Source organism: Podarcis vaucheri (genome assembly GCF_965113315.1).
Source record: "Podarcis vaucheri genome assembly, chromosome: 4".
NCBI lineage: Eukaryota > Metazoa > Chordata > Lepidosauria > Squamata > Lacertidae > Podarcis > Podarcis vaucheri.
The window spans coordinates 5,796,892-5,813,288 of NC_138762.1; the positions used below are offsets into that span (position 1 = coordinate 5,796,892).

At 48.6% G+C, this 16,397-nt stretch overlaps 1 protein-coding gene across 2 annotated transcripts in view; it reads left to right on the plus strand.

The window, feature by feature from the left end:
* The first annotated feature begins 8,120 nt into the window (after positions 1–8,120).
* Positions 8,121–16,397, plus strand: part of STARD10 (StAR related lipid transfer domain containing 10) — a 55,382-nt gene continuing 47,105 nt past the window's right edge. The window contains exon 1 of one of the 2 annotated variants that reach the window (XM_082219581.1): positions 8,121–9,479. In XM_082219581.1, the coding sequence (XP_082075707.1) occupies positions 9,318–9,479 (162 nt within the window). In that variant the 5' untranslated portion in view covers positions 8,121–9,317. The remainder of the gene's footprint in view (positions 9,480–16,397) is intronic. The other variant, XM_082219580.1, reaches the window with a different exon arrangement.

Below are 16,397 nucleotides of genomic sequence, written 5' to 3' on the forward strand. Positions count from 1 at the left end.
TTTATTTGCATATTCATGAGCTTATTTGCATATTCATGAGCTTATTTACATTTCACGAGCTTTCCCGGGCCCCCCCAATATTTTTTATAAGTCCGCGTCCCTGGTCCCGGGTTCAAATTCCTGGCAACCCCTTGCCTGAAACTCTGGAGAAGGGGTCGGCAGGGCTTTCCGGGCATGGGTCAGATCACTCCCATGGAGATCCTCCATGGGTTGGACCAGCACAGCACGATGCTGGAAATTGCGTCTGCGCAGAAGCGATTCCGGTGTCTGGGTATGCACAGAAGCTATTTCCAGAGCTGCGGAAGAGAGTCCCTGTGCCACGCTGGTTTAGCGCAGTGTGCGGGGACTCGCCGAGCAGACGGCTCGGTTTGGGGGTGGCTCGGGGGCCGGTTAAATGGCCCCCGTGCTCCACATCTGGCCCATGGGCCTTAGGTTGCCAACCCCTGCTCTGGAGAGTTCCTGTGCAGAAGGAATGCTAGGCTAGATGAATCCAAGGTCTGGCTCAGGAGAAGAAGACTGCCTTTGTTCCTATCCCAGCTATTATTATTATTAGCAGCAGCAGCAGCAGCATTATTATAGCCCAGACTAGGATTTAAAGCAGCTCATCATGCTAATTAAAATGACCCAGATAAAATACAAAAGCTAAAAATGTTTGGAAGATAATATATTTAAAAAGCAATTAAATTCTAACAGAATTAAAGCAACATCAGAAACAGATCTATTGAAATACACGGAACAATGCAGCCTTCACAGCAAGGAAAAGAGCTGTTCTGGAATGGGAATTTTTTTTTTTTATATCCCTCTCTCCTAACACTAGATGTCATGGGAATCCAACGAAGTTGAATGTTGGAAGATTTAGGACAGAGGAAAGAAAGACCTCCTTCACACAGTGCAGAGTTCAATAGCGGAACTCCCTTCCGCAGGAAGCTGCGATAGCCACCAACTACAGCGGCTTTTAAGGAGGCTTCGGCAATTTCATGGAGGAGAGAGAAGGCAATCAAAGGCTAGTAGCCACAATAGCTATGCTCTGCCTTCAGGGTTGGAGACAGAAATGCTTCTGAGCACCAGTTGCAGGAAACCGCGGGAAAGGAGAGAGATATTCTGCTTGGATCCTGTTTGTGAATTTCAATAATAATAATAATAATAATAATAATAATAATAATATATTTATACCCCGCCCATGTGGCTGGGTTTCCCCAGCTGCTCTGGGTGGCTCCCAACAGAATACAGTGGCACCTCGGGTTAAGTACTTAATTCGTTCCGGAGGTCCGTACTTAACCTGAAACTGTTCTTAACCTGAAGCACCACTTTAGCTAATGGGGCCTCCCGCTGCCGCTGCGTTGCCGGAGCACAATTTCTGTTCTCATCCTGAAGCAAAGTTCTTAACCTGAAGCACTATTTCTGGGTTAGCGGAGTCTGTAACCTGAAGCGTATGTAACCCGAGGTACCACTGTATTAAAAAACACCATGAAAGATCAAACATTAAACCTTCAGGTGTCTTCTAAAAGTCAGGTGGTTGCTTATTGCCTTGACATCTAAGGGAGGGCTTTCCACAGGGCAGGAGCCACCACTGAGAAGGCCCTCTGCCTGGTTCCCTGTAGCTTCACTTCTCGCAGGGAGGGAACCGCCAGAATGCCCTTGGCGCTGGACCTCAGTGTCCGGGCAGAACGATGGGGGTGGAGACACTCCTTCAGGTATACACAAGCACCTGGTGGCTGGCCACTGTGAAAACAGGATGCTGGAACGAGAGATGGACCATTGGCCTGATCCAGAAGGCTCTTGGGTCTTCAAGTTTTTAAAAAATGGATGTTTACAAGTGTGGTTGGCTGTAGGGAAGGTTATGTTCTTAACCTGAGTGCAACCCCCAGTTGAGATTCCCAGCACATAACAGCCTCCGGCAGCGGAGGCAGAAGGCAACCGCTCTGGCTGTGTTAAGAGACGGTTCTCAATTTCTGGACCGTACCTTAGAAACATAGGACAGTACAGTTGGAAGAGACCCCCCAAAGGTCCTCTAGTCCAGCCCCCTGCAAAGCAGGAATCTCAGCTAACAGATGACTGGTGGCCGTCCAACCTCTGCTGAAAAACCTCTGAGGAAGGAGAGCCCAAAGTCTCCCAGGGGAGACCGTTCCACTGACGAACCGCTCCTTGTTTCGTAGGTCTCGAATAAAAGATGCTGCTGTTTCTCTCCGTCCTGCAATAACACCTGCAGGTTTTTTGGATCCAAGTCCTGAGTGAACAGCCCAAAATGTTTGCCCCCCCCACTCACCTCCATTTCGTGAACCAGCCTTGCAGGGCAGCTCGGGATGTGGCTCTCACATGCACCCATGAGATGGCGCTGATGCTCCACAGACTTGGGCCAAAGCAGAGTTTTAGGAGCAGGGGTCAGCAAGCTTTTTCAGCAGGGGGCCGGTCCACTGTCCTTCAGACCTTGTGGGGGGCTGGACTATATGTGGGGGATGAACGAATTCCTATGCCCCACAAATAACGCAGAGATGCATTTTTAAATAAAAGCACACATTCTACTCATGGAAAAACACGCTGATTCCTGAACCATCCATGGGCTGGATTTAGAAGGCGATTGGGCTGGATCCGGCCCCTGGGCCTTAGTTTGCCTACCCATGTTTAGGAGTGACACTCTGGACCTGATTGGCAACAAAGCAGTGGCTCCCAATTACCTAACTGATGCAGCCCTTCTGCTTTTCGAAAGTCAAGCCAAGGACCCCCTGCTTTTGAAAATATGGATGTCTCTGGTGGCTTTTGGTGTGCGAATGGTGCCACAAGCCCCCTGGGCAATTGGGAACTATGGGGGGGAATTGGTTCCCAAAGGGGGCAGTACCCCCCCCCCCCGGAGGAAAGTGGGGTTAACTAGGGGATGCCAAGAGACAAGGGGGTGGTCGAGGGTTAGACTCTGGAGGTGTGACTCAGACTTTGAGAAGCTGGCTTCTCTGGGTCAACTTCGTCAGCTTTCTCAACTCAAACTAATGGTAATTGGATTTTGAGTAAACGTGCAATTAATCGTGAATATTTTGAATGTTGTTATCTTTCTGAGAGGGCCTTGCAAACCGCTGTTCTGAATAATGCGTCTTTGGGGAGTTGGCTAGGGGGCACTGGGAATGAGTTTAAAGGTAAAGGGACCCCTGACCATTAGGTCCAGTCGTGACTGACCCTGGGGTTGCAGTGCTCATCTCGCTTTACTGGCTGAGGGAGCCGGCGTACAGCTTCTGGGTCATGTGGCCAGCATGACTAAGCCGCTTCTGGCGAACCAGAGCAGCGCATTTACCTTCCCGCCGGAGCGGTACCTATTTATCTACTTGCACTTTGTGCTTTCGAACTGTTAGGTTGGCAGGAGCAGGGACCGAACAACGGGAGCTCACTCTGTCGCGGGGATTTGAACTGATGACCTTCTGATCAGCAAGCCCTAGGCCTAGGCTCTGTGGTTTAACCCACAGCGCCACCCGCATCCCTCAGGCATGAGTTAAGGGAATAATAATAATCTAATAATAATCGTTTATTATTTATACCCCGCCCATCTGGCTGGGTTCCCCCAACCACTCTGGGCGGCTCCCAACATATTATTATTATTATTAATAATAAAGCAATTTAACATCAAACATTAAAAGCTTCCCTAAACAGGGCTGCCTTCAGATGTCTTCTAAAACCAAGGAGGGTGTGGCCCCACAAAGTTCGGGAACCTTGATCGAAAAATCATGCCTGATTTGTCTACAGAGAAACTGTGCTGTCTGTTGGGGCTTGGTATTTTTAATTCGGGACCTGTGCAGGTGTCAGAGGTTAACTTACCGGTACTTCAGAGGGGTTTCATGCAGCTTTTGGGCAAGCCTCTGAACACTTTCCTGGGACTGGTTTTCCCTGGGTCCAAAAGAACAGAAGAGGGAGGGGAAGAGAGAGGCTGTAGAGACTGAGTAACTTTTGAAAGCTAGTTCACTGTGCCTTTACACAACACAGAAAGATTACAAGGCATTATTTCAGTCATGAATTTGGGTCCACACATGACATGCTCTTTCATTTTTTTAAAAAATTTATTTATACTGTAATTCCCCCCCCCCAAGTATAATACAGTCGGTCAAACAGTTCAAAAATAGATTCCCTTATTGATCAACTTCGCTTCCACCCTTCCGTGGTTTCCTCCTGTATCAGTCACTGCTGCATATTATAATTATTCTAATCCTTTCATCCATCTTATTCTCAAAATAGCTTTTACTGCTGAGCTTATTCCAAACCGGCTAGTCTGTTCCTTCATGCCAAAGCATGGAATTTGCTGCCACAGTGACCACCAGCACAGACAGATTTAAATTTATTATTTATTTGCTTACTTAGGGCATTTATTTTCCTCCAAGGAGCTTGAGGTGGCGTATGTGCCTTTCTCCCCTTCCCCGTTTAGTCCCCACAACAACCCTGTGATTAGGCTGGTTAGGCTGAGAGAGGCAGTGACTGGGCCAAGGTCACACCCAGGGAGCTTCATGGCCCAGTGGGGGATTTGAACCCTGGTCTCCCAGGTCCTAAATTAATCCTCATGACCACCTTGTGCGGCAGGCTAAGCTGAGAGGCAGTCCAATACTCTTGCCAGTACAATATACTGGCCTTCCAAAATGAGAGCAGGTAAATCAATGGGGGGATAACAAATCTTGGGAGTGGCTGTTCATTATGATGCCAAAATTAAAGCTCCAAGGCTGTAAGCCGCAGAATAGGAACCACCTGAAGGGACCATTGGGGTGTGTGTTTCTTTGAAAAACACCTGGCTGACTCCTGTGAGAATCAGGGTGCTTGGTTAGGTGACAGGCCCATCTTTCTCAGTCACATCAGAGCTCTCCTTGCATTCTTACTATGAGAAAACAGTCATGGATGCTATACCTGAGATTCCTGCGTTGCAGGAGGTTAGACTAGATGAATTGATGCTTAGACTAGATGAATTGATGCCTAGACTAGATGAATTGATGCCGAAGAATTGATGGTTTTGAATTCTGGTGCTGGAGGAGACTCTTGAGAGTCCCATGGACTGCAAGAAGATCAAACCTCTCCATTCTGAAGGAAATCAGCCCTGAGTGCTCACTGGAAGGACAGACCCTGAAGCTGAGGCTCCAAAACTTTGGCCACCTCATGAGAAGAGAAGACTCCCTGGAAAAGACCCTGATGATGGGAAAGATGGAGGGCACAAGGAGAAGGGGACGACAGAGGACAAGATGGTTGGATAGTGTTCTCGAAGCGACCAGCATGAGTTTGACCAAACTGTGGGAGGCAGTGGAAGACAGGAGTGCCTGGCGTGCTCTGGTCCAGGGGGTCACGAAGAGGCGGACATGACTAAACGACTAAACAAAGCAACAGACTAGATGAACCTTGGGGTCCCTTACAATTCCATGGTTCTCTGATTCTGTGACATGGGAACCTCCATGTCAGAGATCAGTAAGACCCCCCTGGCCCTTCAGACGTGCTGGACTCCATCTCCCTATCAGCCCCAGCAGGCCCAATGGTCAGGGCTGACGGTGCAAAGTTGGGCTGCAGAAACCTCTGCAAAGCTACCATTGGGTTACCTTTGTTGTTTGGGGAGGAGGCAATGAAAAGTCCAGAAACAATCCAGGAGGTGGAGCAAATCCCCTACAGAGAAAGGTTGCAGCATTTGGGACTTTTTAGTTCAGAGAAAAGGCAAGGAAGAGGCGGCGTGCTTTTTTCACAGGGGGAGGAGGGTATACCAGCTCACATCCCCTTCATTAATGGCTGGAGGCAGTCCTAGGCGATTGCTCCCCAGGGAATTAGCCATGCTGATTGCCTTAATTATCTTTCCAACCTGCCTTGCCTTGCCCAGAACAAGAATTAGATGCAGCTCTGACTGCACAGGCAGCAGAAGCCACACAGGGAGAAAAAGGCAGCCTCTGGGCTGGAGGAAGAAACTAATGATGCCCATCAACATTTTATTAGCTGCTGGAGAAGCAGCAAAGATGCATTATTAAGGTACTTTGCATTTAAGGGGTACGTGTGTGAGTGTGCAAGTCCTATTGCCACTCATCGCCCCAGTGATGAGATTCCAGGGGTTCCAGGCGATAACTCAGGGTTCTGTTTCCTCGGGGGGAAGATAAGCAGAGATTGCAATGTCTTTCGGATATCTGGTTTTATTTCCACATATATACAACCTGAGCATAACGCGGCAGGGCTCACAGCATCAGCACCCTAACAGTTCTCGCTTCTCCATCGGTCACAGCTTTGGATCCAGCACGGAGCAAGCAGGCCTCTCTGTCTCCAGCTTCCAGCCTCTTTCCCAGGTCAGCTCTCACACACAGCTCTGGCTATTTCTCAGAGATAGGAGAGGGGGGTGGAGGAAAGGCCACTCATTTATTCCTTGGCTCCGAGCAACTTCTGGCAAGTTATGCTAATCTTATTGCTTAACAAGCCTTCCCCAACCAAAAGGACTGGTTTGGCAAGTTGGCTCTCATACCTTCTTTCCCCCACATATACAGGAACCCATGAACTGAAGGGAACCCAGGGCATCATCCAAACTGACCCCCACCACACAAACCAGCAAAACTATATTTTGATGCTATCGGGCCCTTTCGGGTGAGCGTTTGTGTGTGTGCCAACCTGTGATAAGTGTCCATGTAATATACGCAGATCTGCCTTCCCTTAGTGCCCTCTAGATGTGCTGGACCGCAAGTCCCAAGAGGCCCTGCCAGCGCCGATGGGAGTTGTAGTCCGATACATCTGGAGGCAGCCAGCTTGGGGAAGGAGGTGAGAGAAGGGAAGGGAAGCACTAGAGGCACAAGCATACCCACAGGGTAGCACCACTTTCTAAATACTGTGCCTTAATGCGCTAGATGCATTGCTTAATTAAGTGCCTTAATGCTGTTTGGGGAAATATCTGCCGCTACCCAGCTTGTGTTGTGGAGGGGCCTCTGCAATTATGCAACACTGAATATTTGGCCATATCAAACTGGTTTTTAATTGGCTAGCCCCGACTGGGGATTTTCATAGAACAGTAGAGTTGGAAGGGACCCCAAGAGTCATCTAGTCCAGCCCCCGACAATGCTTTGAATGCCTCTCTCTCACAATGAGTGAAGGTGGGACAGACTTTAGGTGAAGGGAGGATTTAGTCTACGCGACTCTGCAGAAGGTCAGGGCTTAACCCAGGAACACGATATGTACAAAAACAAAGCAACTCCTGAGCATGGGCAAAGTGCACCTCCAAGCAAAAAGCCACAGCTGTTTCTTGGGCTTATTCTAGATCAATATCCTTACGAAAGGACATTACAGAGTTGGAAAAGGTTTAGGAAAGGGCAACCAAAATGAAGTAGGGGGTGGAGAAAGGCTGCAGGTGTTTGGGACTTTGAAGCTTTGAGAAAAGGCGAGGAAGAGGTGACATGATAGATCAAAGTTTATTAAAATCATGCGTGGCCCAAAGAAAGTTGAAAGTTCTCTCCCTCGTAACACTGGAACTCGTGGAGATCCAATGAAGCTGAACGTTGGAAGATTCGGGACAGAGAAAAGAAAGGAATTCTTCACCCAGGTGCTCTAATGGGAAACCTGCAAGCAGGATTTGAACACAAGAGCGCTCTCCCCTTCTGGTGTCCAGCATTGCTTCCTCCAGCTATGGAGGCAGCGCATAGCCGTCCTGCCTAGTAGCCACAGAGCCCTTTCCTACATCAATTTGTCTCATTTCAAAGCCACTCCCTGCTTCTAGTGGGAGTGAGTTCCATAGTTTAACCTTCCCTGCAAATAAAAACGAACTACCACCAGCGCACCAGCAGGGAAAAAAAGACATTTTTGCCTGATGTGTTGTTTGTTGCTTTTGAGGTACACCCTCAAATGGGACTCTGCCCCCCCCCGCAGAAACTCAGGTCTGCCCTAAGCTCTTTCCTCCCCACCCTCCTCTTTTTGCACCTGCCTTCTTCCCTAAGCGAGGACCCGTCCAAGTGAGCAGCATCTCAAGGATGCGCAATAACCAAGCCCGCCAAGGAGATGGTTTCTCTGCAAAATTGGGGAGCTCATCCAGGTTGCCGCCGCCCACCGTCCCCTCCCTCCAAGATCTGAAAGCTCAGAGCATCCTTTCTCCTCCTTTTACAAAGAGGGCGGTAGGACCCAGCAGAAGCCTCGGGCACCCGGGGAGGTGAGTCTCTCTCTCTCTCTCTGTGTGTGTCTCGCCTTGTTCCCCGCCTGCTTTTGCATCCTTGAGAGAAAAGGCAGGCAGATTATTCCAAGGAGGCGCCCGGCCTGCATCCCGGCCAGCGAGCTGTGGGCAGGGGGACTGTGCCTGCCCAGAGGGGGAGAGGAGCGGGGAAAGGGGGGCAGGCGCGAGGCAGGGGGCGAAGGCGCTGGCTTGGCAATGTGAGCCCATCTGCCCCCATCTCTCTGAGGAGGAGAGAAAGGGCGCCCTGCGCGCTGGCTTTGCTGCCTGGCCCCGGGGACCGGCTCTTCTCCCGACTGGTCCCCTGCCTGGCGAGCATCCTTTGAACTCTCCCTGCATCCCGAGGAAGGACCACTTTGCCATCGCCGCTTCTTTCCCCCCCCACAGACAGCTTTTCTTTCTTCGTGTTTTCTTTTCTTTCCCCCGTAGCGGAAGGGAGGAGAACAACTCTCCTAGGAGTTGTCGAAGGGTCTTCCGCCTTTCCTCTTCCAGCCATCTCTTGAGAGGGGAAGGAAGGTTTCCGAGCTTGAGAAAGGAGGGCGGAGGGAGGACGACGACGAGTCCGAGCCAATCGCCGGAGGAGGAAGTCCTTCCACTCTCACCTGTTCCCTCCCGGAGGGCTGGATCTAATGCTGTGACTCACCTGCGCGGCTGGTTTCCGACAGGACACGACAACAACGCAGCGCCAGGCTTTGGCAGGCGACCAAAGCCACGCAGACTTCTTCTCCCCGTCTCCTTTGGGTGGCTCTGCCCCTTTTCCTCCTCCTCTCCCTCCTCCTCCTCCTCCGCCACGAAAAGGAAGAACTCAGGAGTTCTTTGCAGCCTGCTGTTAAGTATTATACTTATAATATCCATGTACGCTTTCGCCTTGGCAAAAGGGGAACACCTCTCCATTGGGGAGAGACGCCTCTGCCAAGTCTGATTTCTCTGGCTAACTTAGTTCCCCCTCCATCTCCACCTGCCTCGTGCTCTCCCCGCCCCCCTGATCTGAGACAAAAACCTCCTTGTTCTTTCATAATCGCTGCGAAATCAGTTTTACAAGGAAAAAAAGAGAAAGGATAGAACCGGCCTCTCCAGTTTGGGCTTGGAAACCGAAGGAAGATCTCGCAGGCTCCACATCTCAGCCGCTTTTCATTTTGCTGAGACACGGTTTTGGTTGTGCCGGCTTATATATCTTGACTTCGACGCCATGTCCACCCGGGACAGCGTGCAGATTCCGGACGACCGAGATTTCGACCACTTCCGGACGGAGTGCAATTCTGACGACGGCTGGAGCCTCACGTACAACAAGTCTGGGATTGTCGTGTGGATCCAGATCCTTGAGGCAGAGAAATCCCTGCACAAGATCAAGGTAAGGAATGCGCCGTGGAGCGTGGAAGGATCTGGCCCAGCAGAAGCAACCAGGGTTTTGTTGTGGCTTCAGGCCACAGGCCTGGTTGGCAGGGTGGTTGTTTTTTAATTCTCTTGTTTATTAACAACTTTTCTTTTCCCTCAGTTGCCACTTCTACTTTTCTGCCTCTTTTGGGGTTGATGCAGGAAACCCAAGGCAGTTTTCAGATGTAGCGCTTTGAGGTATTTAATATGCAGGGGCTGTAGCCCATAGCGAACCTGTCCCACATGAGCCTCACGCAAAAGAAATGTGTGAGAGGGCATCTGTGGCCTTGCACCACTCCTGTGAGTTGTCACGTATGAGTCCCAACCGCGCCAGAATGCCTGGCGACTGAAGTTTCGAAACCTAACGTGCACTTTGCTGGGAAGTTAGGTTGTCCTCTTAACCTGACATTTTGACCGCTGCATGGAAGTCCTTGATAAGGCATTTCGTTAGAAATTCGGTTGCGCAATCCTCAGTGTCACCGCCACAAAATGAAGCAAGTCCCACCAGGCAGCAGAAAAGCGTCAGATTAAAAACTCACAAAAGGGCAGGAGTTACAAAGCGCTGTGCTGTCTTGAACTGGGCCGCTTTGGAACGTGTAGATTTTCGGGTTTCACAGAACTCTTTGTCAGATAGAAACTGATGAAGACTTCTGAGAAAGCGGAACATGTGCATGCTTTTATACCAGCTGAAAACATATAATGTACCGGACATGTTTTCCTTTCCCTGCATGCACCAAGTTTAAATTTTTTTTGGGGGGGTGCATTTGTGCAAACCTGAATATCTTGGTCTTTTTTATTTGAACTTCTAAGTCACCTGAACTCTGTCCTTGAAGCTCCAGGGAGGCTGCAGTGCAAACACCCACCCACCAGTGATTCACTGCCCTGTGAACCAGGAACTTCCTGGTGCGAGTCTTTCGCGAGATCACCCTCTGTCCGACTTAGCAACTCCCCTTTCGATCGGGTTAAGATGATGCTGGCCTTCTTCCTTACAGGGGCGACGTTGCATTTAGTTGGTCAGGTTTGCAAAGTTCTCTGAATCCTATGAGAAGCAGTATAATGATCCCTGAATCACTCCGGTCCTTTCCCTCCTTATCAACACAACAACTTTGTGAGGTAGGTCAGGCAGGGAAAGAGAGTTTTCTCCAGAGAGCACTGAGATTCCACTGGAACTTGGTTGGCTGTCTTTGCCTGAACACCACATGCTAAATACTATATAATAAATGGAGGATGCCCTAATGTAATTATTCTTTAAGAACAGAGGAAGATTATTGCCTTCACTCACTGACAGTGATTCTCTCAGGTTTCAGATTAGTGCCCCACCCCCCCACCCCGTCCCGGGAGATCCTCTCCAAGCATTCAAAACTTGCTAGGCACATTTTGCGCCTGGCTATCAGCCGCTTGCGACCAAGTGAAGATGCCCGGGAGCCAGGACGGCGCCTGACGTCTCCACCACCTGTGGATCCTTGGCTCGGGACTGTTTTCACGCACCAATTCCACATCCTGTAGAACCCTGTCATCAGAGTGAATTTCAGGTACCAAAAAGTCGCACGGAAAAATACGACTTTTGAGTTGTCTGGACTCCAAATGGCCACTAGGCATTCATTTTGGCAACTGCAACCCTGGTTTAAGGAGCCATGTGGCGCCTAGCTAGTATATCTGAATTCCTAACCCTGTTTGTCGCTGAGCTTTGCAACGCACACAGCTTTTGGAGAGCTCCAAGTGCCTCACAGACATGGTCTTCCTAATACCCTGTAAGGGAGGCAATAATTATTATCTCCCTATGAGCCAGGGTAGGGCTGTGGCCCTGGCGTCTTACACGGCACCCCCTACTGAATTTCTGAGGGAGGCAAGGTTGGTTGAACCAGGGGATTTTATCATATGCAACTTTTCATATAGGGGAGGGAGAAGCTGCTTTGGAGATCCCCTTTTCTATGCAAGGAGTTAGGGGCTTAGCTGGCCTCTCCCCTCTATGCCTGCCTGCTATACAGAAAGTAACCAAACAATTAAACCCCTGTGTTGCAAACAATTATCAGTAATATCCAAGGCAACACGATGACCAAGTACAACAATGCGATGTCAATATGAACTCTTTATATAATCCATACAGAACATTGAACAGTATGAAATATATGAAATATGCACTCTCTGCAAAACCAAATAAACAGAAATCTTATAAATCTCTGAAAGTCGCAAAATAGGCACTCTTGATGGATTCTCTTGAAAACATAGAACCAAATAAACATAAGTCTTAGAAAGTCTCTGTAGACTATGCAAGTCTCTGAAAGAAGCAATGGGTCAGATTCTTATCTGGTGAAAATAAGCCGTAAAGCTTTGTTTTATGACGTCCAATGCTGCTGAAGTGGTCCGCAAACAGACGTGGTAAACAGTGATTCCAGATATACCCACTTTCTGCTATACAGAAAGGGCTTCTGTTGCCTCTCTTCATCCAGGAGGAGGGGAGGAAGGGTGGGATACCAATCATTGTTAATAATAATAATAATTATTGATTATTATGTTAATAATTATAGAGAAAACTCATGCTCGGGCTTTGCCAAATATCCTGCATGTTGTTCAGATACACAGTGAGCCAGTTCACACATGCATTTTAAACGTGGCGTTTGTTAGTCAGCTTTTCTGGGTCTTGCGAATGCTACGGTGTCCAACGGGTGTCGAGACCGCAGTTTGTTGCCTCCAGCCTCAGTTCTATTGGCCATCCAACCACTGCTTAAAAACCTCTCCTGAAGGGGAGTCCACCCCGTTCATAAGACCAATCACTCTGGCAAAGAGGAAAACCAAACCGGACTGAAAAGACAGTTATAGGAGCCGACCCAAAGTTTTCCCCCCCTACATCATGCGAGAGAGCTGTGAAAATACGATTCCTTTCCCCGTTCCTCATCTGTCTCCTCATCCATCTCCTTCTGTCTCGTATGCCTGAAGCTTTTTAGCAGAGATCCTCTTTGCTTAATCACATAAAGAGATGGAGCAGGGAGATCGGTTTCCCAAGGGGGAAAACGGATGTTTCCATCCCATTAAAGTTACCCGGCACTCTGGGGCCAGAGGTCAGTTGGTGCCTCCGAGACGCCGTCTCTAAGCAGCAACAAGGATCAATGGGCCCTGGTGCCTCCTTCCGTGCTTTGCATCCGTGCAGAACGACGGCTAAGTGGTGTCAAGGAATAGATTCATTCGCCACAGATTTAAAGAGGTGGATTTGGAGGACGGGCCTCAGAGATCCTTGAGGGCCGGCAATCGTAGATCCTTTTTAGGCTTGGCAAGCGACCAGAAACAGGAGGGAATGATATGAACTGCTCTTGTGCTCTTTGGCGGCAGCTCAGTCTGTGGAAATCTCCCGGTGAAGCTTTTTCGCAGCCTGGAAATAAACACCGTGCTTTTTGTAAACATGAAATCTGCCTGCGGTGGCAGATATCGAGGTACCAAGCTGTTTCTGCACAGCAGCAGAGGCATTTTGAGAAAGCTGGCAACCTCAGCTCCACAGGTCCATCTGCCTGCATCTCTTGATCCAGGCATAGCCTTTGAAAGAGATTTCTTTTATTTTCTCTTGAAAAATAATAGAATCAAACGTTTTTATTTTTCTGGCTCGGTTAAGAGGAACGGTTACCCTCCAAAATCGTGCCTCAACAGGGTGGGGGCTTGGAGATACGATATATGATAGCTTGTTTCCTCCAGTTGATCAGTTCCCTCTATTGGAGATGGTGAAATGAGGCAGCTGTTTAAGAGGCCCAGAATCTGTTTTCCCATCTTGCAGTCTGTAATCTCATCTATTCTCCCTTCTCAGAAAGACACACACACACACACACACACACACACACACACACGCGCGCGCGCACACACACACACACACACACACACACACACAGAGAGAGAAATCTCACTCCTGAGAAAGGCACAGAGGCATAAACGAAAGTGTAGCACCACCTGGTAGATGACTCTTGGTGGTTATTGTTGTTATAATATATTTAATTATACCCCGTCTTTTTCCTTGACGGGGACTCGTCGACTTACAGTTAAAAATAAGAACTGCTAAAAATGTAAGGGGAGGGCAAACAATAACCAAAAAGCAAATTAAACATTGATAGAATTAAAACTCTTTCTCTCTCTCTCATCATAGAATCATAGGAATGTAGAGTTGGAAGGGACCACAAGGGTCATCCAGTCCAGCCCCCTGCAATGCAGGGATCTTTTGCCCAGTGTGGGGCTCAAACCCACAACCTGAGATTAAGAGTCCTGTATTCTATGGACCAAGCACACACATATATATGTATATCTATTAAAACTATACATACAAGTGCAATAAAAACAGCAAGCAACAGACCTTTCCTTAAAAGCAGTCAGATCCCCAAAGTCTGTTGGAAGAAGCAAGCCTTCATCTGCTGGTGGCAGGACAGCAAGGAGGGAGTCTGTCTGGCTTCTCTAGGGAGGGGGTTTTCAAGTTGCTTGGGAGGAGCCACCACCGAGAAGGCCCTCTTCTGCATCCCCAACAAGCGTCCCTGTGAGGGTGGTGGGACCGAGCTAAGGGCCTCCCCTGAGGGTTTGCAGCTGACCAGCTGCTCTTCAGAGTTAGATTTATGAGGGGAGGTCAATGGATGCTGCAGGGGTCGGCAAACCTTTTCAGCAGGGGGCCAGTCCACTGTCCCTCAGACCATGTGGGGGCCGGACTATATTTTGAAAAAAGAAAAGGAAAAAAAAGAATGAATTCCTAGGCCACACAAATAACCCAGAGATGCATTTTAAATAAAAGGACCCATTCTACTCATGTGAAAACCTGCTGATTCCTGGACCGTCTGCGGGCTGGATTTAGAAGGCGATTGGGCCGGATCCGACCCCCGGGCCTTAGTTTGCCTACCCATGCTGTTGAGAGTTTCAGAGAAGGAGACGGATAGACCTTACGCATGGCTAGAAACCAAGGGAGCTGGCATGGTATAGTAGCGGTTAGAGAGTTGGACCAGGACCTGCAAGACCCGGGTTCGAATCCTGACTTGGCCACATGCAGTGTGTGGCCTGGGGGGGTCAGTGGCTGCCTCTTAGCCCAGTCTACCTTGCAGGGTCAATGGGGGGATTAAATGAGGAGGGGGAGCACCACTTAGGCCACCTTGAGTTCCTTGGAGAAAAAGGTGGGAGAATACATTTGATAAGTAGATAACAAGGGCACAGCTCTACTGGGAGAATGTCCCACTAGGCAATGTGTCATTTTAGGGGTTGAAAGTTAATTTTTCATTGAGGGCCTTAAAAATATGTTTTTGGGTGTAAGCAATTCAAACCTGCTATTATTTTCTGTGATTGGACAACGTGTAGCTTGGTAAGGCTACGTTTGAAGAAGGAGCACATAAAGTGCTTGAAGGAAAACCAAAGGATTTTAATCTTACCTTCTGAAAATGGCAGGTAATGCTAAATAACAGCAATAAATATATAGATATAATATTATATGACAGATGGACATCCGCCCTCTGTTTAAAAACTGCCCGTGGGGGAGAGTCCATCACTTTCTGAGTGGACGTATGTGGATAAGGCGATTTTGCGGGGAAACCGGTACAAATTGTTAAGGACTTCAACATATGAATGATGGTGAGGGAACAGCTGTCATCTAACGTCCCCGCAAACTTTGCGCAAGCAAAAAGGCATTTCTTCTTTTTAAAAAGACATGTGTTCTAAGGTGCTACAGGTTCGTAAATGTCGCATAGAAAGCATTGGGAGGGGGTAGTGTTGGTCAGTGTCAGAAGGTCCCAGGTTCAAAACTCACTGGCTTCTCCAGGAAAGCTGGGAGAGATGCCTGCCTGACCACTGGTCTGATTCGGTATTACACAGCTTCCCTTGCTCTTATCTAAGAGTCCAGCTGTTTCTTCTCCAACAGAGCCAGCATGAAATTGTGCAAAAGCCCGGCAGCATTTCTCAATCTGAAGCCCACTTCCTGGCATTCAGAACTTTGCAGATGGCGCGTTCAGGTTCTTAGGCCCTTGCAGACTTTCGTTCAAGGCTCGAACTTGCAGCGTTGGTTGGTGAAGCTAAATAGGTTTGCATCCCAAGCCCAGTTATGGAACTCATTGCCACAGGAGCAGGGATGGCCACTGACCTTAGATAGCCTTAAAAGACCAGTAGGCCAATTGATGGAAGAGGCGAGGGCTATCGAGGACTTTGAGCCAGGATGAAAGTTTTTGGAAGCCACAGGAGGGGAGAGGGCTAGTGTGTTCACTTCAGATCCTGCTTGTGTTAATATTTTAAATTCCCTGCCCTGGAGCTCCAGACCACCCCTCCATACATCATGCATACATCACAGAAGGGGTGTAACCCAAGCCCACCACCCCCAGATACATCATACCTACATCACAGAAAAGGCGATCTACAGCAGAAATCTGAGTGCACTGTTTACCTCCTGTCTGCCAGGTTACCTGTTAATGCTCACTTGATTGGATACCCTGGGAAGCCTGGCCAGTCTTTTGTAATGACAAATACTTAGTTCCTGAGCCAGGTCACAGGCTCACCCTATTTATACACAGACATACCCTTAAGACAGGATTTGTGAAGGAAAAGACAATGGGGAGGCTTTTCCATTTTCCTTTGACCTTGCAGAGAAAACATTTGGTCAGTTTGGGAATACAAAATGGTTCCAGGTCGGTCTTCCTGTGCTGATCTATGTACGTGCTTGGTTGGTACATTTATGAACATTTAATATATATCTAAGACCTTAAAATTCTTATCACACTTGCAGCAGGCATCTGGTTGGCCACTGCAAGAACAGGATGATGGACTAATGGGCCATTGGCCTAATCCAGCAAATTCTTCTTAGGTTTTTAGGTTATGTTCCCCCACACACACCAAGAGACACCAATACAACACACACAAGACATTGGGCGGACAAAAAGGTAATTTGGTTTTTAGGCTT